The 25,310-nt window shown below is 33.9% G+C and overlaps 1 protein-coding gene, 1 long non-coding RNA gene and 1 other non-coding gene across 4 annotated transcripts; 1 reads left to right on the forward strand and 2 right to left on the reverse strand.

The window, feature by feature from the left end:
* Positions 1-347: 347 nt before the first annotated feature.
* Positions 348-4,749, forward strand: LOC140173363 (uncharacterized). 2 transcript variants are annotated; one of them, XR_011861991.1, is made up of 11 exons: positions 348-1,515; positions 1,612-1,716; positions 1,924-2,225; positions 2,400-2,469; positions 2,554-2,643; positions 2,777-3,069; positions 3,166-3,270; positions 3,458-3,759; positions 3,934-4,003; positions 4,088-4,177; positions 4,311-4,749. It is a non-coding gene; the product is annotated as an uncharacterized lncRNA (long non-coding RNA). The 2 variants fall into 2 exon arrangements; XR_011861990.1 differs by having other exon boundaries at positions 2,554-3,069.
* Positions 4,750-4,751: 2 nt separating this feature from the next.
* LOC112805675 (acyltransferase GLAUCE-like) lies at positions 4,752-7,355 on the reverse strand. The gene is made up of 3 exons (XM_025848024.1): positions 6,930-7,355; positions 5,686-6,196; positions 4,752-5,131 (listed from the first exon to the last, which is right to left on the reverse strand). Exons 1-3 carry the CDS (start codon positions 7,353-7,355, stop codon positions 4,752-4,754), a joined length of 1,317 nt encoding a protein of 438 aa, XP_025703809.1.
* Positions 7,356-25,201: 17,846 nt separating this feature from the next.
* Positions 25,202-25,310, reverse strand: LOC112700378 (small nucleolar RNA R71). The gene has a single exon (XR_003153283.1). It is a non-coding gene; the product is annotated as a small nucleolar RNA R71 (small nucleolar RNA).

A 25,310-nucleotide genomic window follows, 5' to 3' on the forward strand; every position in this document is an offset into this window, starting at 1 on the left:
GTTATTATAGACGGATATTTCCGACAGATTTTATCCCACGGAAATACAGACGAAATTTGCGAGGAATTTTTTATCGGAAATAAAAAAGATGAATTAGCATAAAGTACAAATGGAAAAGAGAATCCATTGATAATTTTATCGGAAAAATTAATTTTTTTTGTGAAAAATAATTACCGACAAAAAATTCGTCTATAATTAAATGAATAAAAATGCTGCGTTTTATTAAATTATTACAGACAAAAAATCTATCTGTAATTTAAAATATTCGGTCGGAAATATTGATATTTTACATTTATGATCGTTGTGGTCAAGTTTGTGCCTGAGCTCCATTCATTCACAGCACACAAATAACACCAGCTAAACCTAGCATTCCCTACAGTGCCACCGCCGACGAGCTTTTTCTTCTCCTTTCCTCACCCTTAGCGCCACCGCCGGCCACCCTAACCGCCATAGCTACCTTCTCCTTCTTCTCCTCTTCTTTAAACACTGAACCAGTAGAATACAGCCCCTGTCTCTCTCGTTCTTTCTCGTTCACAGAACAAAGCAAGCTCAAGCTCCACCACCGCCACGCCTCTCTCTCTCTCCTTTTATTCCCCTCAGTTCTGGCTCCCATATCTTCTCAGCGCTACAACCATCATCTCCTCCAGTCAATGCCACGACTACCTTCACGCAAGCCCTAGCTCCGTGGCGGCCAAAATCGGTTCCATTGACAGCCGCGGTTCCACCTCTCTCTTTTGCCCTGTTTGAATCGTATAGACCTGGGCATCCTTCTTTCCCTCTGCCCTGTTTTGATTGTCTCTGCTTCTAGGTTTTAGTTTCAAAATTCTTTTAATTGCTGTTGAGTTTAATTAATTTTGTTTAGTTAGTTTGATTTTAGTAATTAGTTTAGTTGGATTTGTTTTCTGATTAGAGGATTTTTAGGTTGTTAAAATAGGATTAGATTAGGTTTTGATTTTGAATAGCTGTGAAATGTTTAAATTGTTAATCTAGATTGCTGAACATTGCTGAACATTATTAATATGAGCTTGATGAATGCTATAGTTGTCTTGAACAGAAATTTAATTCAATTAATGGCTTCTTCTCTGGTAATGCTTCTTCCCGATAGTTTGCGTTTGAAGTATTAGCAGAATTTTCATTTCACTTATTTGATTATTTGATTTATGTTTGTGATTTTGTGACTGTGTGTGTCCCATGAATGGTGAATTTGTTCCCCTTTGGCCAAAGTAGTTTTGTTTCCCAGATGCTGGTAATTTATTGCTTGTAATGTTTTAATATATATTAGAGAGTAAAGAATATGTAAGGTTTTTTCAATGTGTAGTGTATTCTTGACCAAAAGCATGCAAAAGTTGTTCTTCCTTGTGGAGCGCTGCTTTCAATTACGTGAACCTGTATTGCTTGTTGATGAAACGGGTGGAGGGGAAGACTACTGTATGCCAGTTACTAAGTGCCTATTTGCAATTGAGGTTACATATTTTGAACTGTCATAAGCATACAGAAACATCTGACTTCATTGGGGTACATATTTCTCCCCTTCAATTTATTTAGTTTTTAAGACACTTGAGCTCAAATACTATTATTAGCTGTGGTGCTAACTAGAATGATGTCTTCCAGGGGTTCCGTCCTCTAAGAGAGATATCCAGACTGATTTCTAACTATAAAGAGATCGTTGAACAACTGAAGAAGCTAGGGGGATTTAGATACTTTCTTGAAGAGCCAGTGAGTGCTATTTTTCTGTTATTGTTAACCACTTGGCTCAGATGATAAATTTCAAAGTTTTGTTTTAATTATGTAGTAAAAGACCTGAGACCAAGTTTTGCTGTATTCACATTATTTTCTGCAATAGTTTTATTTTATGTACCCATTTTTCTTAATCTAAGTCATTTGTAGCAAATATATTGATTTCTTATTCTCTTCTATGGTTAGTTTCTTCTGACATAGAGCAAGCTGCCTCAACCCTTGATATGCTTAATAGAATGAAAAGAAAATATAAAGAAGGTCAAATTCAGATTCATGATGTCAGCAGGGATGATCTTTGTGCTTTTCAGCAGTTAAAGTTTGAGTTCGATGTCTTGCACAAGAAGTGGCAGAGCATATTTGAATGGCAGGATGGTCCCCTTGTAAAAGCAATGAGAGAGGGTGATCTCTTTCTTGTTGATGAGATATCTTTGGCTGATGATAGTGTATTTGAGAGACTGAATAATGTGTTGGAGCCAAAAAGGACGCTAGTAAGTTAACTCATACTGATATTCTGTTTTTAACTTCATTTTAGACTTATGATGTATCAAGTAGCACCGCCTTTTTCTTTATATAGGATTGATGATAACTGTTTTTCTATTCCCTGCAAAGAAAATTAGGTGTGTTTGGTTTGTGTTTTCATTTTCTGTATTTTCTATTTTTAGAATTTTGTGAAAATAAAAGATACCTCTCTAAGCCTTTACTAAATGAGCTTGAAGGCATTGCGATGAGAAGGTACCTCTCTAAGCCTTTACTGTTACAAGATACAAATTTAGATATGCAGATATTTAATATTTGGTTTATTTGATTTATTTACAGAATTTCCAAGCTTAAAAATGTGGGAAACGTAAAGGAAGATTATCGTGAAAGGCTCCTGGAAGTTGTTAATGCTATGATAAGTTTTTTGAAGTATATTATCTTGATATATGCAGTTAATTTTGTTAATGGTGTTTATGCCTTTTTTTCTCCAATCAATTCCATCATATCATACTTATATATAATGTTATTTAGCTTGTATTCATTACATAACTTTTCTTTTCAGTGGTTCAACCAATTACATCCTAGCAGAAGGCTTATTGTGAGAAATCTCATTTCTTGGGTTGACTTTTTGGATGTAATGGAAGAAACCTTAGAACCTGAATATGCACTTCTTCATAGAATCTTTCTTGTTCTTCCTTGTGGAGCGCTGCTTTCAATTACATGAACATGTATTGCTTGTTGGTGAAACGGGTGGAGGGGAAGACTACTGTATGTCAGTTACTAAGTGCCTATTTACAATTGAGGTTACATATTTTGAACTGTCATAAGCATACAGAAACATCTGACTTCATTGGGGTACATATTTCCTCCCTTCAATTTATTTAGCTTTTAGGACACTTGAGCTCAAATACTATTATTAGCTGTGGTGCTAACTAGAATGATGTCTTCCAGGGGTTCCATCCTCTAAGAGAAAGATCTAGACTGATTTCTAACTATAAAGAGATCGTTGAACAACTGAAGAAGCTAGAGGGATTTAGATACTTTCTTGAAGAGCCAGTGAGTGCTATTTTTCTGTTATTGTTAACCACTTGGCTCAGATGATAAATTTCAAAGTTTTGTTTTGAGACCTAGTTTTCCTGTATTCACATTGTTTTCTGCAATAGTTTTATTTTATGTACCCATGTTTCTTAATCTAAATCATTTGTAGCAAATATATTGATTTCTTGTTCTCTTCTATGGTTAGTTTCTTCTGACATAGAGCAAGCTTCCTCAACCCTTGATATGCTTAATGGAATGAAAAGGAAATATAAAGAAGGTCAAATTCAGATTCATGATGTCAGCAGGGATGATCTTTGTGCTTTTCAGCAGTTAAAGTTTGAGTTTGATGTCTTGCACAAGAAGTGGCAGAGCATATTTGAATGGCAGGATGGTCCCCTTGTAAAAGCAATGAGAGGGGGTGATCTCTTTCTTGTTGATGAGATATCTTTGGCTGATGATAGTGTATTTGAGAGACTGAATAGTGTGTTGGAGCCAAAAAGGACGCTAGTAAGTTAACTCATACTGATATTCTATTTTTAACTTCATTTTAGACTTATGATGTATCAAGTGGCACCACCTTTTTCTTTATATAGGATTGATGATAACTGTTTTTCTATTCCCTGCAAAGAAAATTAGGTGTGTTTGGTTTGTGTTTTCATTTTCTGTATTTTCTATTTTTAGAATTTTGTGAAAATAAAAGATACCTCTCTAAGCCTTTACTAAATGAGCTTGAAGGCATTGCGATGAGAAGGTATCTCTCTAAGCCTTTACTATTACAAGATACAAATTTAGATATGCAGATATTTAATATTTGGTTTATTTGATTTATTTACAGAATTTCCAAGCTTAAAAATGTGGGAAACGTAAAGGAAGATTATCGTGAAAGGCTCCTGGAAGTTGTTAATGCTATGATAAGTTTTTTGAGGTATATTATCTTGATATATGCAGTTAATTTTGTTAATGGTGTTTATGCCTTTTTTTCTCGAATCAATTCCATCATATCATACTTATATATAGTGTTATTTAGCTTGTATTCATTACATAACTTTTCTTTTCAGTGGTTCAACTAATTACATCCTAGCAGAAGGCTTATTGTGAGAAATCTCATTTCTTGGGTTGACTTTTTGGATGTAATGGAAGAAACCTTAGAACCTGAATATGCACTTCTTCATAGAATCTTTCTTGTTCTTCCTTGTGGAGCGCTGCTTTCAATTACGTGAATATGTATTGCTTGTTGGTGAAACGGGTGGAGGGGAAGACTACTGTATGTCAGTTACTAAGTGCCTATTTACAATTGAGGTTACATATTTTGAACTGTCATAAGCATACAGAAATATCTGACTTCATTGGGATACATATTTCCCCTTCAATTTATTTAGTTTTTAGGACACTTGAGCTCAAATACTATTATTAGCTGTAGTGGTCACTAGAATGATGTCTTCTAGGGGTTCCGTCTTCTAAGAGAGAGATCTAGACTGATTTCTATTGTGCCTCTAATTTTAGAATTCTAGCATTATCCTACGAAATATGTACATTTGATCTTCTGGTAAATCCAAACAAACATTAAGACCTCCATCATCTGGTGCTGCTGGTAATAGCATGACTAGACCTGACTTAACAGTAAGTGGTGTTGAACATTTTAATTTACCCCATGCAAAATGTTGGTCCTCAAGCCCCAATCTCAACCCTGAAACCAATGAGAAACTATCTTCCCTACAAGGTACTCCTTTGTTCAATTCTAACCAATCTATGCTTGACTTAATATACTCGTCATCCAATCTTTCAATTCCTTCTTGTACTTTTCTGATATGATAAGCATCCTCTAATTCTGTGAGCTCCTTCACAGTTGCTCTTGCAAATCCAGGAACCAAAGCATTGCCTGTAATAAAAAAGTATAACAACATTTACAAAATTAAACACAAATTAGATTGGGTTATTTACTCTTTATAAATAAGTTACTTTTATGTGATGTTTTGAAAATAATTTACATCAAGTAGTGGCAAATTTTATTTTGTTGTACCTTTTTTTGTCTTTTAAATGTAAGAAGTTTCAGTAGAAAATATGAGAGGGAAAAAAGTAAAGATGTATTTTTTTTGTTAGTTTTTAGCTAGAATAAAAACCAAAAAGAAAAGATTAAAAGATGGAATATGAGACACTTATTTTTCTTTCAATTGATATTGTCAAGTGTGATCTTTTATGATTAAACATGTTCTTTCCTATGTTTTCTTTTAGTTCTACTTAAAATGCATATGGTGCATTTACAACAATTGAGAGAATCTATTTTCCATGAGAGTACCTATATAAATGCTCAAATTTCAAAAATCACATTTTTGTAAACTTAATGGTTGGTTTGGTAAATTTTATATAATGATTATTTTTATATACACATAACATTTTTTGTTAAAAATATTCTCATATGTATTTCATCTTTACCTGCAAAGCCATATGGAAGTTCTGGAAAAACTCTTTTCCTAACATCCACAGGAAATAACATTGTCGTCACTTTATCATCTAACATCTTTGTCGCAATAGTTCTTGCCTTCCATATTTTACCGGCAACAACATGAAAAGTAGTCACGTTCTTTAAGTTACAATCGTTAATAGCTTTCATTTTAAAGCTGGCAATTTGCTGTGGAGACAAATAAAGAATCTGAATTTGGTTTTGTATCACATTTTGTCTTACATTAATGCCACCACTTATTCCACGAACACTAAACAAGTTTTCAATGTTTGTAGCTTTTCCATATTCAAAATGTGGATAACTAATCTTTGGTGGGTTTCTTGCTCTTAGCAATGTCCTATCTGCAAAAGGAACTATGATTAGGGGATCACCACGTGTTAATGCAGCCAAGTTTGCCCCAAAATCTCTTACTGCTAAACCGTCTAGTGTGCAATGGTTGTAGTGAGTAGTTAGTGTCAAACTTTCGCAAGCAAATTGTGTCAGCTGTGAGAAATAATGAAATATTTATTTTTATAATAATAACAAACAAATAAACATGAACAGAAATTAATTATAATAATATGGGACCATCATGTGTAATTATCACAATTTTGATTAAATAGGTCAGTGTTGATAGCTAAAAAAAATCAGACATTTTATTTTAGGAGAAACAAATAATAGAATTCTAATTACGTACACAAATCTGTTCTCTAATTTGTATTTAAGAAATTTTAAAAAATTAAATTCCATAAAATCAGACCAATCGATTTCGTTTTTACTAAATTTTTATATGCATAAAATCTAAATCACTCCTACGATTTAGTTTCAATAAAATTAAGAAAAAAAAAAATTCATGCTAAGGAAAAATATTTAATAAAACAATATAATTAGATTACACATGTTTATAATTAATAATAATTTTTTTTGAATATTTCCAAAATTTGTGAACAGTTATTATAGCTTAAAATATTATATTATAATTATGTCTTATGTATTTGAAAATGTTTTTAATTGAGTTTTCATGGATTGTTATTCTTTAATTTGTATTTATAGTCAAATTTACAAGACTTGGTTTGCTAATTGAAAGAAAATTTTTAATTACAATATCTATACTAAGTTACTACTTATGTTTTTCTAAACGTTGATACAAATATTCTGTAACTACAAATATAAAATGAATTAAAATCAAATTTAAGTGTTAGTTATGTTGCACTTAAGGAAGCATTAATTGACCAACCTGTACCGATAAAAGGGGTTTTTCTTTCAAGTCGATTTCTTCTTCCTGTTCTCCTTGGAGAAATATAGCAAATTCCTCTAAATTTTGATTAGGTGCAAAAATATCACCAAATTCACTCAACTTTCTATCAATTCTTGCAGCAATAACCACAATACCAGCATCATTACAGTCTATTTCAAACCGATGACTGTCCTCCAAACTTTGCACAAGTCGACCAGCCATAAAGTCATAATGCACAAGCAATTTACTAAATGCATTGCATAATTTGTTGAAAATTTTAGAAAAACTCATTTTGCTACTTGGAGGATCAAAGAAGAAGATATTGTCTTGGTAAACAACAAGATATAAGTCAATATTGGACAAGAAAATTCGCTTATTGAGAGTGGATTGCTCGGGATAAACAATTACTTTCTCCAGCAGTTCCATTATTCTCTTAAAAATTGGTATTTCCTCAATATATTAAGTTAATGGAATACCAAAAAATAAGAGAAAGTGGCAAAAATATATAGTGCTTGACAAAAGGTTAAATAAATCACTACGTCACTTTATTGCTATTAACACTACTGGGAAGTTAGAATTATGTATGTTATTCTTCATTATTGTTGCTTACATATAACAATTGGATTAATAATGCGTGGTTACACATAATTTTTTTCTTTTCTTCCGTCAAAATTTAATACTTGTAACTCTCAACCCTTTTAGTTTTTTTTTATTAACACAAGTGGAAAATGTTATATCATAATAACTCATTTTATAACAAATTTGTAGTGTCTCCACACAGATAAATGTTACGCATAGTTTATATAACTAGTAGGAATTAGTTATACATATTTATATGACTAATTACTAATATATCTAACTTAAAAATTTATATTATCTAACTTAATTTGAATCTATTCTATTACCTTATTGAAAATCTTCGGGTTCTCACTTGTCGTAGATTTTCTATTTTTTAGGTGCAGGGTATGACATATCTCGCTGAGAGTGCGGGATTTTTTATGAAGAAGCAAAAAGAATTCCTTTAAGATGTATTTTGGTTTTATAAATCGATCTCTCCTCTTTAAAAATGTATTGTTGTATAACTTTAATTCCTCTTAGAGGATTTTATTGGAGAGATAGATTTATGTTATATATTTTCTTAATGTTATATTATTCTAGCTGGCCTTTTTCGTGGGTCAAGACTAATAACTACTCTGTGTATACGCTATTATATATTTTAGTTGACTTATGATATCTTCCACTTTTTATCTGACATTTTTACCTCTTTACGTGTTTGTGTATGATTATCGGATAACGATGTTTTAATTTTTCTTCACGGGCTCCTAGTTATGATATTATTCTTCTATAATAGTTCCAACTTTAAGCTAAATGAAAGGGGAAAAAAATTAGAAAATGATATTATGATGCTGAAAATAATAGCATATTTTTTTATCTAGATTTTATAGTTTGTATGTTTCTAATTCTAGTGATTTTTTCAAATTTTGTACTTGAATTGTATTGTATTAGCCATAGGGGACATGTGTAAGGAGCAACTATGCTGAATTACTTCCTATATGTAACGCTGATGTATCAATCTCTTGTAAATATCTTAATATATGAATAAAACTTTTGGTTCCAGCAATTGTGCACTTTTATTTTATTTTTTAGCTTGTCATTCTTTGTAAGACTTGAAAAATATTTATCAGTGAATTTAAAGTGAAATTTGATATAGAAATCCATTAAGATTATAGAATACAGAGTTTAAGGTGAAGTTTGTACCATTGAACCTTAACCTATGATTGTGAACTTGCCTAATCATTTACAAATAAAAAGAGTGAAATAAATAAGCAAGAAGCATGCTGTGAAGAACTAATTACCCTAATTTTTGGTCAATGATTCAACACATTAAATTCTAGCATTTGATATCAAATCATTTTGAAACCACTCTTACAAGTTATTCCTGATTTTATACTCCAAGAAATTGAATGACTTAAAAAATTGCACACTATATCCACATTTAAATACAACTTAATTCCTTATAAACGTTGCAAAAATATATATAAACAAAGATATATTCTGCACCACCATATTTAAACAAGGCCAAACAAATCCATTAAAGAGTTGTTGAAAAATATCAACAAAAAAGATCTACATAACCATAGTAAGTCTTACATCACATTTTGCAATTTTATACCAAATAATAAGTTATGGAGAGTGCAAAAGATCATCTTGATTTTGGTTATGACTACGAGAGTAATATTTTAGGGCAAAGAGAAAGAGAAGACATGTATTAGAAAAAGAGAGAGAAAGAAGACAGGGACGTGATTAAGGAGATGGATTTCTCCAGATAATTTAACATTCTCATTCTTTTTAGTGAAATCACACATATATCTTTATATGAAATAGTGAAACTACATATATTCTTTTTTGTTAAACCAGCAAAGTTAATATATAATTTTTATGTTAGTTAAAAGAGAAAAAGAATTAATGTTGATAGTTAAAAGAGATATATCCAAAATTGCACTGCCTAAAATTGACACAGTAGTGTTTGCTTCCTTATATATATTCATACATATTCGTTTGAAGGCTCTATATATAAAAAAATAACAAGATAAAGGACGATTGTATATAGAACCTAAATAACCAATACATAACAATCAAAAGAAAAATGTAAATGCTACTTATTAGTCCAAAGTTTGGTTCCCAGATATGGATAAAGAAACTTTTTTGAGAACTCAATTCTCAATTCATAAATTCGGTATGTGATATTTCTTATTAATTAGTGCTTAATGGATATAAAAACTTATTAATTTTATACTTGTTTTTATTCCTATATATCACCTACTTGTTAATTAGTACTATGTTTCACATATGAATATTTTTGACAACCATTCCAACTTGAAGCCTAAAATTTTAATTAAATCTCTATAATCATTGTGAAATCTATTTTTCATATACCTAAAACATAGAAGTAGTCAAGAATAACTTTGTTGGCTTCACTAAATGATTGAGATTAGGTAATTACATTATATGTAGTTTATATATTGAATAATTATACTTACTTAATGTGTTATTTTTTATCAAATGATGAGGTTCATGTATGACAATATGATATTTTTTTCTATTCTTATTTTATTTGTGTACTTTAAAAATAGAAATAGTGGTTAACTATCATTAGGTGGAAGAGTGAATATTAAAATTATACGTAATACATTAAATCATATTATTGACAAGGGTGATAGAAATTATATTTGGGAGTTAGAATGAATACAAATGCTTTTCCTAGAAATCAAGTCCATAGAGGGCTAAGAGAATGGTCAAATAAGCTTATCGGAGAAAGTTGCAATTTTCTAAATAATTTTAGCTCATCACAAGAAAAATCGTAGTCTTCAAATTAGATTTTATAGGTCTGAATGTAGTTTGTTTGGGAATAACACGATTCTATATAATAATGCCTAAATCTTCTATTCATTATAAGATTTTTTAGGAGCATTAAATAGAACTTACACAAAAGTGGTTGGGATAAGTTAACTATAAAACAAGAAAGGTTGTGATTGTACTAACATTCTAGGAGTGTGTAACCGAGACATGAACTTTGGTTATGTGTTTAGTGGTTGAGAAGAATTGACATCTGATTCAAGAGTACTAGGAGATGCTATCACACATCTTAATAGTCTCAAACTATCATATGGTAAAATGATAATTGTTGAGCGGATATTTTATACGCTTTTTGGCATTAGTTTCATATAGTTTTTTATTATGTTTTATTTAAGTTTTATTATATTTTCATAGGTTTTAGTGCAAAATTCATATTTTTGGATTCTAGTTTGAGTTTTCATGTTTTATGGTGATTTCAGATATTTTCTGGTGGAAATTGAGGAGTTTGAGCAGAAGTCTGATTCAGAGGCAGAGAAAGCACTGCAGATGCTGTCAAGATCTGACCTCCATGCACTTGAAAGAGCTTTTCTGGAGCTACAGAAGTCCAAATGGCACGTTCTCAAAGAATATGGAAAGCTAACATCTAGAGCTTTCCAGAAATATATAATAATTCATACTTTACTTCGGAAATAAAGGCCCAAAACTTGTGTTCAATGCCATCAACCACCCCTATCTCTGGCGTCTAGCGCCCACAGGGGAGTAGCTGGCGTCCAACGCCCACAAGGAGGTCCCTAGCCAGCGTTCAACGCCCCTAAGGGACACTAGCTCGTGGGAGACACTCAAGCTCAGCCCAAACACTTATCAAGTAGGCCCTAGAAGTCAGATTTTTAGTTTATCTTATTTCTGTAATCCTTAGTTATTAGATTAGTATATATAGTAGAAGATCACCCTTGTTTAGGATCTTCGACCTCACTCTTCCCCTATTCTATTTTCGAATTATATTGTACAATATGAGTCACTAACCTCCTAAGGTTAAGGTTAGGAGCTCTGCTGATTTTCAGGGATTAATAAAAGTACTACTGTTCTATTCAATTTGTGTTTGACTCTATTCCAAGATGTATCTTTGTTCTTCAACCTTATGAATGAGATGAACCATGACATTCATCCTCATTCTACATGGGTTCAATGTGAGTCCTTGACCAGAGATCACTGAACGACAAGTTTGATTATACATCTCTTAGACGGCTAATCCACGACTTCGTTGGGGACTTCTCGAGACACTAGTTCAGCCGAGGTATGAGGAGATTATGGCCTTTGTGGTAGAGGCTAGAACCAAAGGCGCAACATTCTATGATCCGAAAGATTCGACCTTGTCTGTGGCGTTTTGAGTAGGATCATCAAGGGGATGAACTGCAGGAGCTTCACCTTCATTCAGATTGGGTGCACACTAAACCTGGAGTTCGGCCTGAGAGAGGAAGACTGGCGGCCATTAAACCGGCGTTAATCACTTATAGCCTGCCATAGAAAGAACCACTCACAACTGGAGAAGACAGTAGGAAAGGTTGATCCAGAAGAATGAAGCATCTCCGAAGCCTCAACCATCTTCTTATCATTTAATTCACAACTACTAAGTAAATTTATCTTTATTTAGTCTTTATGCATTTTTCACAACATAACTCTTTTCTAATCGCCTGACTAAGATCTACAAGGTGTCCATATCTTGATTCAAGCCAACAATCTCCGTGGGATCGACTCTGACTCACCTCAGGTAATACTTGGGCGACCCAGTGCACCTGCTGGTTCAGTTGTGCGAGTTCTTATTTCGCGCACCAAGTTTTTGGCGCCATTGCCGGGGATTGTTCGAGTTTGACAACTAACAGATTATCTTGTTGCTTAGATTAGGTACTCTTTACTATTTTGTGTGAGTCTTTTATTTTCTTTTATTAAACAAATTCAAAAATTTTTCAAAAAAATATTTTCTTTATCAATCTTTGTATTTTGTTTAAGTTTTTAGTTCTTGTTCTTGGTAAAAGTTTCGAATCTTCTTACTTTCTTTGCTAAAATTTTCAAAAAATAGTGTTTTTTGTTTGGGTCTTGTGTCAATCTTTAAGTTTGGTGTCTTTTTTAGTCATCTTGAGTCTTTAAGTTTCTTTTCTTTTCTTTTCTAAAATTAGAGTCTTTGATTTTAAAATTCTTAAGTTTGGTGTCCTTGAGTATTTCTCTTTAAAATTTTCGAAATTAGTGTCTTTGATTTTCAAAGTTTTTAAGTTTGTTGCCTTTTATGTGTTCTTTATTTGCTTTGAATTTTTGAATTGTTCTTTGTGTTCTTTCTTGGTATTCAAGTTGTTCTTGTTTCTTTTCTTGTTTTAATCTTAAAAGTTTTAAGTTTGGTATCTTTTGGTGTTTGTTGTTTTAATTTTCGAATTTTGAGTTTTTTGATCTAAAAATTTTAAGTTTGGTGTCTTTTAGTTGTTTTTCTCTTTTTTCATTAATTTAAAAAAATAAAAAATATCTTTTCTATCTTTAATTAATATTTTCGAAAATTCCAAAAAAGTTTTCAAATTTTAATTTCAAAATCACTATCATCTTATCTTAATTTCAAATTTCAAATCTTATCTTTTTAAAATCATTTTCAAATCTTTTCTTTTAAATTTGATTCTTTCCTATCTTATCTTTCTTTTAAAATTTAAAATTCAAAAATTTTTTCAAATCTTTATCTTATCTTTTGTTATCTTTCATTAAATTTCAAATCACTATCTTATCTTATTTTAAATTTGAATTTCAAAATCAAATCTTTTCAAAAAAAAAAAATCAAATCTTTATCTTATCTTGTTTCAAATTCAAAGTTTAAGATCCAATTTTCAAAATCTTATCTTATCTTAATTCAATTTCAATTTTTTAAAATTCAAATTTCAAAATTTTCAAAATCAAATCTTTTTCTAATCTTCTATCTTATCTTATTTTCAAATATTTCTTAATTAGTTACTTTTTTTCTCTTTCTTCTTTTTCAAAACTTCCTAACTAATTCTTCTCTCTTCTATTTTCGAAAACTTCCCTTCTTTTTTGAAATTAATAATTTGATTTTCAAATCTTTTTAGTTAATTCATTTTTATTTTTGAATTCAATTAACAAATAAAATAAAAACAAAAATATTTTAATTCTAGTTTCTCTTTTCACTTCTTAATTTTCTAATTCCTTAACCCCTTCTATTCGAATTCTTCTTCCCCTCTCCCTATCTTCATTCTTCTGTCTTCTTCATATCTCACAGGGAGTTCTCTATCCTTGAACATAGAGCTCCCATTCTTCTTCTTTCTTGTTTTCTTTTTCTTGTTTAGAGCAGGAACAGAGATAAAAAACCTCTCATATAATTTTTTGGCCTGAGAGATGAAGATTGATGGCCATTAAACCGGCGTTGATCACTTACAACCTGCCATGGAAAGAACCATTCACTGTTGGAGAAGAAAGTAGGAAAGGTTGATCTAGAAGAATGAAGCATCTCTGAAGCATCAACCATCTTCTTATCATTGAATTCACAACTTCTGAGCAAATTTATCTTTATTTAGTCTTTATGCGTTTTTCATAACATAACTCTTTTCTAATCGCCTGACTAAGATCTACAAGGTGTCCATAGCTTGATTCAAGCCAACAATCTCCGTGGGATCGATCCTGACTCACTTCGGGTATTACTTGGACGACCCAGTGTACTTGCTGGTTTAGTTGTGCAGGTTCTTATTTCGCACAACAATAATATTATAAGTGTTAGCTAGCTTTCATGCATTGAGTTCATGGTAGTTTTTTTCGCGATATTTGTATGTAGTGGTTATTGGTAATTACTATTTAGTTGATGTTAGTTACACAAATAGTTCTGGATTTTTGGCACTGTATAGAGGTACTTATTATTGAGTAAGAGAGTGTTATTATCAAGTAAGAGAGTGGGTGCAAGGAACACGTGCACCTCACAACTATCAAGTGTATTTTAATAAGAAACACGCTTCTGCTAGAAACGTAATTGACCAATACTTTGGATTACTTAAGAAGAGATGATCAATTATAAAAAGTTCTTGCTTTCATCCTATTAAAACTCAAAGTCAGATTATAATTATTTGTTTTTTATTGCAAAATTTTATTCGACTGAACATGGATATAGATCCTGAAGAGCAAACATGCCTCTTAGACGGATATCTCCCTATTAGAGATGAAGTGTAAGACCCAGAACTTTTGAAAAATCTTATTATAAGTCAATTTTAAATTTATTTATTTATTAAAGAAATTATTTTTAGAAATTATTTTATTAAAAGTGTAACACCCTATCTACCAAAGTTCACGCTTCCGGCTGCGAAACTCTGATAGCTCAGACATTACAACGACCCTTATACTATTTAATACTAAAATATGAGCCTGTTTAAAACTTTAAACCGTAAAACCGCTCCCAAAAATACTTTGCTATACAACGTACATTTATACATACCATATAACTTACAAAAACTCATAAAGGATACATCCATATAGATACATATATTTATAGATAATATCACAAGCAGTATCCAATACAATCCCTGTCCCTCTTACAGAATATCTCAAGATAAAGGCGAGGGTATAATGAATAATAATCTAAAGCAATACAGAACATCTCAACAACAATTAAATAAACTCTTCGTAACTTCTGTGTCCATATCCTGAAAGGGGAAAAATGTACGGGGGTGAGAACATCATCCTCGAAAGGGTTCTCAGTAGAGGGTTTTTGGGAATTACTGTAATAGGATACGTGAAGATAAACCGTACCAGTGATTAATAACGGTCTTATGCCTCTTTTCAAAAACAACGGTTTACAACAAGAGTAAAGTCAGAAATCTTTTTCTAAAAGAGGAACCGTTCAATTCTCAAAAACATCAAAAGCTTTTCAAAAGGTTTATCTATACTGAACTAAAATAGCCTTTCACAGTTTTCCAAACCAGAAACATAAAACCGAAATCAACCATCGGTCCATCTCAATTCAACCACGGCCCTAGGCCCAAACAATCCAATCCAACAACCAATCACCACAAACCAACAGAGTCCCAGTTGCAAACACAGATAGGAAGTTCAAGCACAAACAAACAGTTACAGCAAGTAGAACAAGTAGCAGGTAATCACAAGTAATCACATAGGCAAACCAAGTACAATATGCACACCCAAACAATGTCACATAGATGCATATGATGCATGCCTGTCCCTAGTGGCTGATGATATCATCTGTCGGTTATAGAGCCAACCCGACAAGTCCTGGTAGCTAACCATTGGACTGTCCCTCTGTCGTGTCTCCCCAACTCGAGTTATACTCAATATAAACTTGATCATAATCATGATCCATATCCATCACCCTCACTGGTGAATATTTATGGGGGTGAGCTCATCCGGGAATTTCACAGTGCCCGGCCACCCTGACGACATAGGGTCAAAAGAGCTTTGAGTCTCCACCTGGAGCACGTGGTGGCTAGCCACTGCTTCCTCCCAGGGAAACTCTTATCTCCGATAGTGGAAGTGCAACATTACAACTTATCAATGTCTCAGCATAAATGCTTTCATTCTCAATCATGGATCAACATCCATCTCAGCCATCCGGCTCACGGTTCAATCCAGAACCAGCCAATATTCATATCATTCAAGTCATTTCGGCTCACGGTTCAATCCAGAACCAGCCAATATTCATAATCATACACAGCCATTCCGGCTCACAACAAAACAGCACTTCCACATTCAAAATCATCAAATTCATGAAATCGGCATTTAAGCCATAAATCATTTTCTCTATTCATTTCACTTTGAAATCAAGTTTTAACTCTTTTCAGCCTTGGCTTTAGAAATCTCGTTTCTCAAATCATCTCAGGCTCATAAGCCAAATTTACTCAAAGTGAGTTCCCTTTTTAAAACAAAGCCACTCTCGGCATTTTCTTTCCAAAACTTCCAAAACCATGGAAGGTTAACGATTTATTTTAAAGTATTCAAAATCACCCATACAACAATGAGATTTTATAACAAAAGTTCCTCGGCAGAGTCCCAAGTCTTTAGGGGAGAATAACATAACTCATTTCACCAAATTCATTTTAAATTCATTAAAAACCTTGGCTTCCTCGTTTGAGTAGTAAAATAGGATCTAAGCCAATCTGAGTCATGTAATCAATTACTCTTTTCAAAGTCATTTCCTTTACTTAAACAAAACCGGCTTCAATTCCATAATTAAATCTGAAGCATTTCAAACTGCTAAGAGAATCATTTTTGTTGTGTTAAACTAGAGTTCAAAGGGTACTCTGAATCTCATTCAAAACGTCAAAATAAGGAAGTTCATCAATCGAAATCCAATTCCTTTTAAAATCACGAAAACTTCCAATGGACACTCTTTATGTTTAATAGAGAAAAACCATAAACCCGTTTTACCTTTTAAAACAGCCTCAAGGCAAAATTCTCTTTCGAATAACTTGTACCCAAAGACATACTATTCTTCTTGGAAAATAAGGAGAAATCATGATTCTCTTTTTAGTAATTCTTTCAAAGCATAGCTTCATCGTTTTTCATAATTGATCTAAGTAAAGTTAATAAAAGAAGACCTAAATTCACAATCCTCCAAGTAAATAGGAAAGGCATTAAACTCAAAATTTCCCAAATAACATTTCAAATAAAGCCTCGGATTTTATAGAAATTTCGGCAACATCTCCCCTAAAACTTGGACTTTGTCACCCGGTTCGGATCCCAACTAAACCGTTCGTCCATCCTTTTCAACAATCCAGAATCCCAAAACTCAATTCAAAATCACGCTAAATCCATCAGTCGCCTCAGTGGCATATCTTAAGGAAACTATTTCAAATCAAATCAATATCAACCGATTTAACTCATTTTCAAAGCTTTAAAGAAACGGCTCAGTAACAAATCATTTGTCCAAAACCAAGTCAATTAAAGTAAACCAGGCTGAATTCAAAGGTGCATTCGACTCTTCAAATCATCAAAACAATTAACTCAAATCACATCAATCCTCAGCGGATTAAACTCAGATTTCAAATCTTTAAAGAATCAACTACAAAACATTACATTTCACAAGCCGCACAACAATTCAGCCAAATCAACATCCGTAATCGTTCGAGTTAATCAAATAATACATAAGGCAAATACAATCACCAAATACACAATATCTTACATCAGTATCCATATGTAATAATTTCAATACATAAAACATAGTGTTTGGAAAGCGCCCCTACCTTAAAACGCAAACCACAACCCAAACGCGCCACCAGAAACCTCTATCAACCCAAAGTTATCGGCAGCTTGCATCACAGCTTTGTTCACTTTCGCAGCAGCAAATATAAGCCCTTACGCGCAACCTGTGGCTCCGATAACTTAATCCTAGAAAACATTATTATTGCGAAAGCCTTAAAACACATATCGGGATATGAACGGGGAAGGTTTCAATACAGAGATACATATTGTAACTAAAGAAACCAAAGGACAGAAGACTCAGCGGTGGTTCCGACAGCCACAGAACCGCCCTTGGCAGCCAGAATCGCCATGACTCAGCCAGCTCCGTTAGTAGTTCTAGCAACCGATGAAACAGCTCCAGAACAAACGCAAGTTGCAACAGAAATTTCCAAATGCAGCCAGCAACTACCTCCGGTAAGGGCAGTGGCAATGCAACTCACTATAACCATTTTATTTAATACAACTAGTGTTAACAACAATGCTTCTAGGTAGAAACAGATTGATGGAACAAGAGGGAATCAAAAACTGGGTAAAGCTTACCCAACAGTAGCGATTCTCGGTTCAAGATGGAGTCAGGGCAAGGCTAGAGCAACATCAACTCCAACAGCGGCAGCTAGGAGACGGCGGCTGCATCTGTCGACCAGGGAAGCTCCGGTGGTGACGAACCCCAGCAGAGGCAGACAGCAACTCCGGTGGTCCTCTCCGATGATGACACCAGCCACCACGGGGACGGCGGCGGTGAGACTCCAACAGTGTCGGTGCGGCTTTCCTACTATTCCCCGTTGCGTTCGTCTCTCCTTCCTTGGCTCAGCTCGCGAACAGAGCAGATCCATGGCGTGATGGTGGCACGGCGACGCGGCCAACGCGAGTCCACGGCAGTGGCACCCAGGCGCGATGGCGGCTTCGGTTTGAGACGGAACGACGATGGCAAAGGCTCCTCCTTCCTTGCGTGCAGAGGCGGTGGTGACGGCTAGGGCTCGATGGAAGTGGCTCCAACGGCGCACCAACCTTCTCCCTCTGTATCTCGCTCTTTCCCGACCTCTCTTCCCTTGTTTTCTCTCGTTCCTATTCTTTCTTTTCCTTTCTTTCAGTGAGCTGTGTATGTGTGTTTAGGATGAGGGGGGTTGTGGCTGCTGCTTGGGTTAGGGGAGGGTTTTGGTGGCTGTTAGAGTTAGAGGGGATTAGGGTTTAGAGTTAAAATAGGTCTAGGGGTAATTTTGTAATTTCAAATAAAAGTAGGGACAATATAGTAATTGAAACCCAAATTAAATCCAACACTAATAATATATAAAATACTATTTGCTCATCAATTTCACATTCTATTTTCAATAAAATGTTCAAATCAAATAATTAGAATTAATATACTTAATTTCTTCATTTTCCAAAATAGTAGTATTAATATTTAAAATATTACGTATCTAATCCAAATCATACAAAATTTCTTATTATTTCATAACTATCAACTTTATAATTCAAATATAGAAAATAATCCAATAATTATACAATTGGATAATAATCATAACTCATCTCAAATCCAATAAATCAAAACTTGCCTTAATTACCTTTACTAAAATAATTTCTGAAATTAAGGTTATAAATAACCATATGATTTGAGACTTAATCATAATAAGACTTTTCAAAAGTTCTGGGTCTTACAAAAAGTAATTGAATCAAGTTTCGATAATTAAAATAAAAATTTTATTTAATTTTATAATTATCAATTTTTTTCTATATTTAAATTATAAAGTTTAGTACTTGTAAAATAATAAGAATTTTATATGCTTTGATTTGAATAATTTAGATTTTGGAATTTAAAACTTTAAGTTTATGAATAAGAAAAATTAATTATATTATATTATATTTTTAAATTAGAGTACTTGATTGAAAGATAATTTGTAACTTGGTACAACAAACAACATTTTAAAGTAATTTTAAGGGATTTAAGTATATTTCAAATTTATACAATATACCCTAATTTGATACAATATACCCTAATTTGATTAAAAAATTATCCAAACTCAAATTTACTCAAAAATCTCTAATTCCACATTTGCTCCAAATTAATACACTAACCCTAACTCTTCCTAACCTCAAACCGCCACCCACCTTCAGAAAAGAAAGAAGAAAACGTGAAAGGAAAAAAGGAAAGAGAAGAGAAAAAAGGAGAGGAGAAGAGGGAGGACGGAGCCAGCGGGTGTTACTGCCGCGGCGCCATTGTGTCGTCGTTGTTACCAAGCTGCTCGCCACTATCGTTGGTGGTGCTGCCGCGGAGAGTAGAGGAGAGAAAAGAGAGCACTGCCGAATCCGTTGATGTTGTGTAAAGAACGAAACTCTCGCGCGATCTAGAATTTTCACAAATAAATTTCCGTTGTAAGTATATCTTCTAGACCGACAAGAATCCCTTTCTTACAAACGTTTGGTTGTCACAAGTAACAAAAAAAAATAATTAATCGAAGTATTCAAATATTGGGTCGTCTTCTCAAGGAATTGCAGGGAAGTATGATTTATTATTGGTTATGGAAAACAGTATTTTTGGGTTTTGAACAAGAGAGATAGATTGCAGGAATTAATAAATTAATAACTAAAAACTCTTGGCAAGGTATGAAAACTGGAAGTTCTATCCTAGTTATCCTTATCAATGGTGATGAGAATTATATTTTTGCTACCACTAAGTCAACCTCTAACTATGAAGGTAAGTTAAGTGGACAAATCAATTTAACACCTAAAGTCCTAGTCAACTCCTAAGGAAAGACTAGAGTTATAGGAATCTAAATTAATCAGCAAAGATAATAATTATCAATCACGATGAGTTTGACAACTCAAGAGTCACCAATTAATCAACCAAAGCCAAAAAGGAAAAAATCTAAATTATTTATATAATAAATAGAAGAAAGCAACCATGAGTCTGAATACCTCAAATTATATTAGTTAAGAAAATCTTAACATGAAATGTTCATAAACAAATAAAAGAGGAAATAAATAAAAAGAACATTGAACCTGTGATGAAGAAGTAGAGATCCTAATCCTAAAACTAAGAGAAATCCTAATTCCTAAAACTAAGAGAAATCCTAATTCCTAAAAGAGAGGAGAGAGCCTCCCTCTCTAAAAACTACATCTAAAATTATTAAAAGTGAAATATGAGTCGTTTTCCTTCATTCCTCCACTTTGCAGCCTTTAATATGTGTTTTCTGGGCTTGAAACTGGGCCAGAAATAGCCCAGGATTCGCTAGTTGCAAAATTTGCCATGCTGAATTTTGTCACTGCGACGTATCCGCGTGAAGCATGCGTTCGCGTCGCCTAGCTGTATGGCCATTATGACAAATTATATATCAAATCGAAGCCCTAGACGTTAGCTTTCCAACGCAACTAGAACCGTGTCATTTGGACCACTATGACCGTTTGAGTGCGAAGAGGTCATGTTGGACAGCTTAGCAATTTCTTCAACTTCTTGTATTCCTTCCACTTTTGCATGCTTCCTTTCCATCCTCTAAGCCATTCTTACCCTGTAATCCCTGAAATAACTTAACACACATATCAAGTCATCGAATGATAATAAGAGAGGATTTAAATAAAAGAAAATAAAAGCCAAAGAAGCATGTTTTCAATCATAGCACAAAATTAGGAAGGAAAACGTAAACTCATGCAATTAGTATGAATAAGTGTATGAAAGATTGATAAAATCCACTCAATTAAGCACAAGATAAACCATAAAATAGTGGTTTATCATTGTCCCTTCCTCGTTGCGGCTGAAGCTCGTTGCCGCCACTGTTGTGTCCGCGCCATCATTGTCCTCACCGTGAAGCCATCGCGCCGTCATCCATGGGTGAAGGCGAAGAGAGAGAGAGTCCGCAAAGAAAGAGAGAGACTGATGGAAGAATGGCACACATGCGAGGGGAGAATCCGGTTCTCCCGCCGCTATGGCGTACTTTGTCACCGCTGTTGGGGATGTGTTGCCGAGCCTCTGTCGTCAAAAAAAGGCGCTATCGTCGCTGAGATCCACTGTCGGTAAGTGTTTTGTGTTTGGTCCGTTCTTTTGAATTTCGGGAATATTATCGTCACTGCATGGTTGTTATAGTCACCGTCATTGAAGTTATGCTCGCTGTTGTCGCTTGAGGTGGCTGTTGGAGCTACCGCGAAGTTAGTTCAGAGATCGCTGCTGCATCGTTCTATTATTATAGTAAGTATCTCTGTCTTAGAACCTTCATCATTAGTATTCCATTATATGTTATTAAGGATTTTGCGACAATGATGGTTTAGGATTGAGTTATCGAGGTTGCATGCTGCGATTAAATCTGTTTCTGTTGTTGCAGAGGTAAGCGGAGTGATGAGCGGATAATTTATACGCTTTTTGGCATTGTTTTCAGTATGTTTTTAGTATGTTTTAGTTAGTTTTTATTATATTTTTATTAGTTTTTATTTAAAATTCACTTTTCTGGACTTTACTATGAGTTTGTGTGTTTTTCTATGATTTCAGGTATTTTCTGGCTGAAATTGAAGGACCTGAGCAAAAATCTGATTCAGAGGCTGAAAAGGACTGTAGATGCTGTTGGATTCTGACCTCCCTGCACTCGAAGTGAATTTTATGGAACTACAGAAGTCCAATTGGCGCGCTCTCAATTGCGTTGAAAAGTAGACATTCTGGGCTTTCCAGCAATATATAATAGTTCATACTTTGCTCGAGATTTGATGGCTCAAACCGGCGTTACAAATCAGCTCAAGACTGCCCGGCGTTAAACGCCGGAACTGGCACAGAAGTGGGAGTTAAACGCCCAAACTGGCACAAAAGCTGGCGTTTAACTCCAAGAAAAGTCTCTACACATAGAAGCTTCAATGCTCAGCCCAAGCACACACCAAGTGGGCCCGGAAGTGGATTTTTACGTCATTTACTCATTTTTTGTAAACCCTAAGCTACTAGTTCTCTATAAATAGGACCTTTTGCTATTGTATTTTCATGTTTGATCAGTCCTATGCTATCTTAGATCAGATCTTGGTTCTTCTGGTTCCCTCTCTGGGGCCGAAGCCAATGATCACCATTATCACTTATGTATTTTCAACGGTGGAGTTTCTACACGCCATAGATTAAGGTGTGGAGCTCTGCTGTACCTCGAGTATTAATGCAATTACTATTGTTCTTCTATTCAATTCATCTTATTCTTGTTCTAAGATATTCATTCATACCCAAGAACATGATGAATGTGATGATTATGTGACGCTCATCATCAGTCTCACTTATGAACGTGTGCCTGACAACCACTTCCGTTCTACAAGCAAACAAGGCTTGAATGTTTATCTCTTCGATTCCTTAATCAGAATCTTCGTGGTATAAGCTAGAATTGATGGTGGCATTCTTGAGAATCCGAAAAGTCTAAACCTTGTCTGTGGTATTCCGAGTAGGATTCAAGGATTGAATGACTATGACGAGCTTCAAACTCGCGATTGTGGGGCGTTAGTGACAGACGCAAAAGAATCACTGGATTATATTCTGACATGATCGAGAACCGACAAATGAATAGCCGTGCTGTGACAGAGCGCGTTGAACATTTTCACTGAGAGGACGGGACTGTAGCCATTGACAACGGTGATGCCCAACATACAGCTTGCCATGGAAAGGAGTAAGAAGGATTGGATGAAGACAGTAGGAAAGCAGAGAGACGGAAGGGACAAAGCATCTCCATACACTTATCTGAAGTTCTCACCAATGAATTACATAAGTATCTCTATCCTTATTTTATGTCTTATTTATCTTTTAATCATTAATCCTCCATAACCATTTGAATCCGCCTGACTGAGATTTACAAGATGACCATAGCTTGCTTCATACCAACAATCTCCGTGGGATCGACCCTTACTCGCGTAAGGTTTATTACTTGGACGACCCAGTGCACTTGCTGGTTAGTTGTGCGAAGTTGTGATAAAGAGTTGAGATTGCAATTGAGCGTACCATGTTGATGGTGCCATTGATGATCACAATTTCGTGCACCAAGTTTTTGGCGCCATTGTCGGGGATTGTTCGAGTGTGGACAACTGACGGTTCATCTTGTTGCTTAGATTAGGTAATTTTTTTTTATGTTTAAGCTTTTTACTTTTCGAAAATTTTTCAAAAATTCAAATTTTTTTTATAAAATCTTAAAATAAAAAAAATGTTTTATGTTTCTTGTTTGAGTCTAGTGTCTAATTTTAAGTTTGGTGTCAATTGCATTCATCTAATTTTCAAAAAAATTGCATGCATTGTGTTCTTCATTGATCTTCAAGTTGTTCTTGATGATTTCCTTGTTCTGATCTTTAAATTCTCTTGTCTTGAGTGTTTTGTTGTTTCTCATATGCATTCTCAATTTGTTAGTGTCAATAGTATACAAACTTCTAAGTTTGGTGTCTTGCATGCATTGTTTATTTGATCTTAGTTTCATTTTGATTATTCCTCATCATTAAAAATTAAAAAAAAAAATTTAATTTGTGTCTTTTCAAGTCAATAATACAGAGAATTGAAGATTCAGAACATACAACAGAGGAATTACACAGAAAAAGCTGGGCATTCAAAACGCCAGAATGGATACCATTCTGGGCGTTTAACGCCAGGATGGCACAAGAGGGAAGATTTTGTTTTTAATTCAAATTTTTTTCAAGTTTTCATAATTTTTCAAAATCAAATCTTTTTCAAATCATATCTTTTCAATCATATATTTTCAAAATCAATTTCTTTCCATTTTTCAAGTATGTTGCCTTTTCTGTTGAGAAAGGTTTAATGTCTGAATCATATCTTTTAAAATTTTTTGTTAGCTAAGTCATTAATTTTAAAAATCAAATCTTTTTAAACTGTTTTTCAATCATATCTTTTCAATCATATCTTTTTAATCACATCTTTTTCAAAATAATTTTCAATCAGATCTTTTTGATTTATAATTTCAAAATCTTTTTCAAAATTTCTTCAAAATCTTTTACTTTAATTTCAAAAATTCTTCCCCTCTTCTCACATCCTTCTATTTATGGACTAACACCTCCTCAATGCACAATTCAGACTCTATCCCTCTTGATAAGTTTGAATTCATCTACCTCCTCCTTCTATTCTTCTTTTCCTCTGACATCTCAAGGAATCTCTATACGGTGACATAGAGGATTTCATAATTTCTTATTTTCTTCTCTTTCATATGAGCAGGAGCAAAGACAAAAGCATTCTTGTTGAGGCTGATCCTGAACCTAAAAGGACCTTGAAGCGAAAGCTAAGAGAAGGTAAAGCACAACTCTCTGGAGAGGACCTAACAGAACTCTTCAAACAAGAAGAAGACATGGCAGCCGAAAACAACAACAATGCCAACAATGCAAGGAAGGTGCTGGGTGACTTTACTGCATCTACTCCCGACTTCTATGGGAGAAGCATCTCTATCCCTGCCATTGGAGCAAACAACTTTGAGCTTAAGCCTCAATTAGTTTCTCTAATGCAACAGAATTGCAAGTTCCATGGACTTCCATTGGAAGATCCTCATCAGTTTTTAGCTGAATTCTTGCAAATCTGTGACATTGTCAAGACCAATGGAGTTGACCCTGAGGTCTACAGACTTATGCTATTCCCTTTTGCTGTAAGAGACAGAGCTAGGATGTGGTTAGACTCACAACCTAAAGAAAGCCTGAACTCTTGGGAAAAGCTAGTCAATGTCTTCTTGGCAAAGTTCTTTCCACCTCAAAAATTGAGTAAGCTTAGAGTGGAAGTCCAAACCTTCAGACAGAAGGAAGGTGAATCCCTCTATGAAGCTTGGGAAAGATACAAACAATTGATCAGAAAGTGTCTTTCTGACATGGTTT

This window comes from Arachis hypogaea, chromosome 6, assembly GCF_003086295.3.
Source record: "Arachis hypogaea cultivar Tifrunner chromosome 6, arahy.Tifrunner.gnm2.J5K5, whole genome shotgun sequence".
In the NCBI taxonomy this organism is placed as follows: domain Eukaryota; kingdom Viridiplantae; phylum Streptophyta; class Magnoliopsida; order Fabales; family Fabaceae; genus Arachis; species Arachis hypogaea.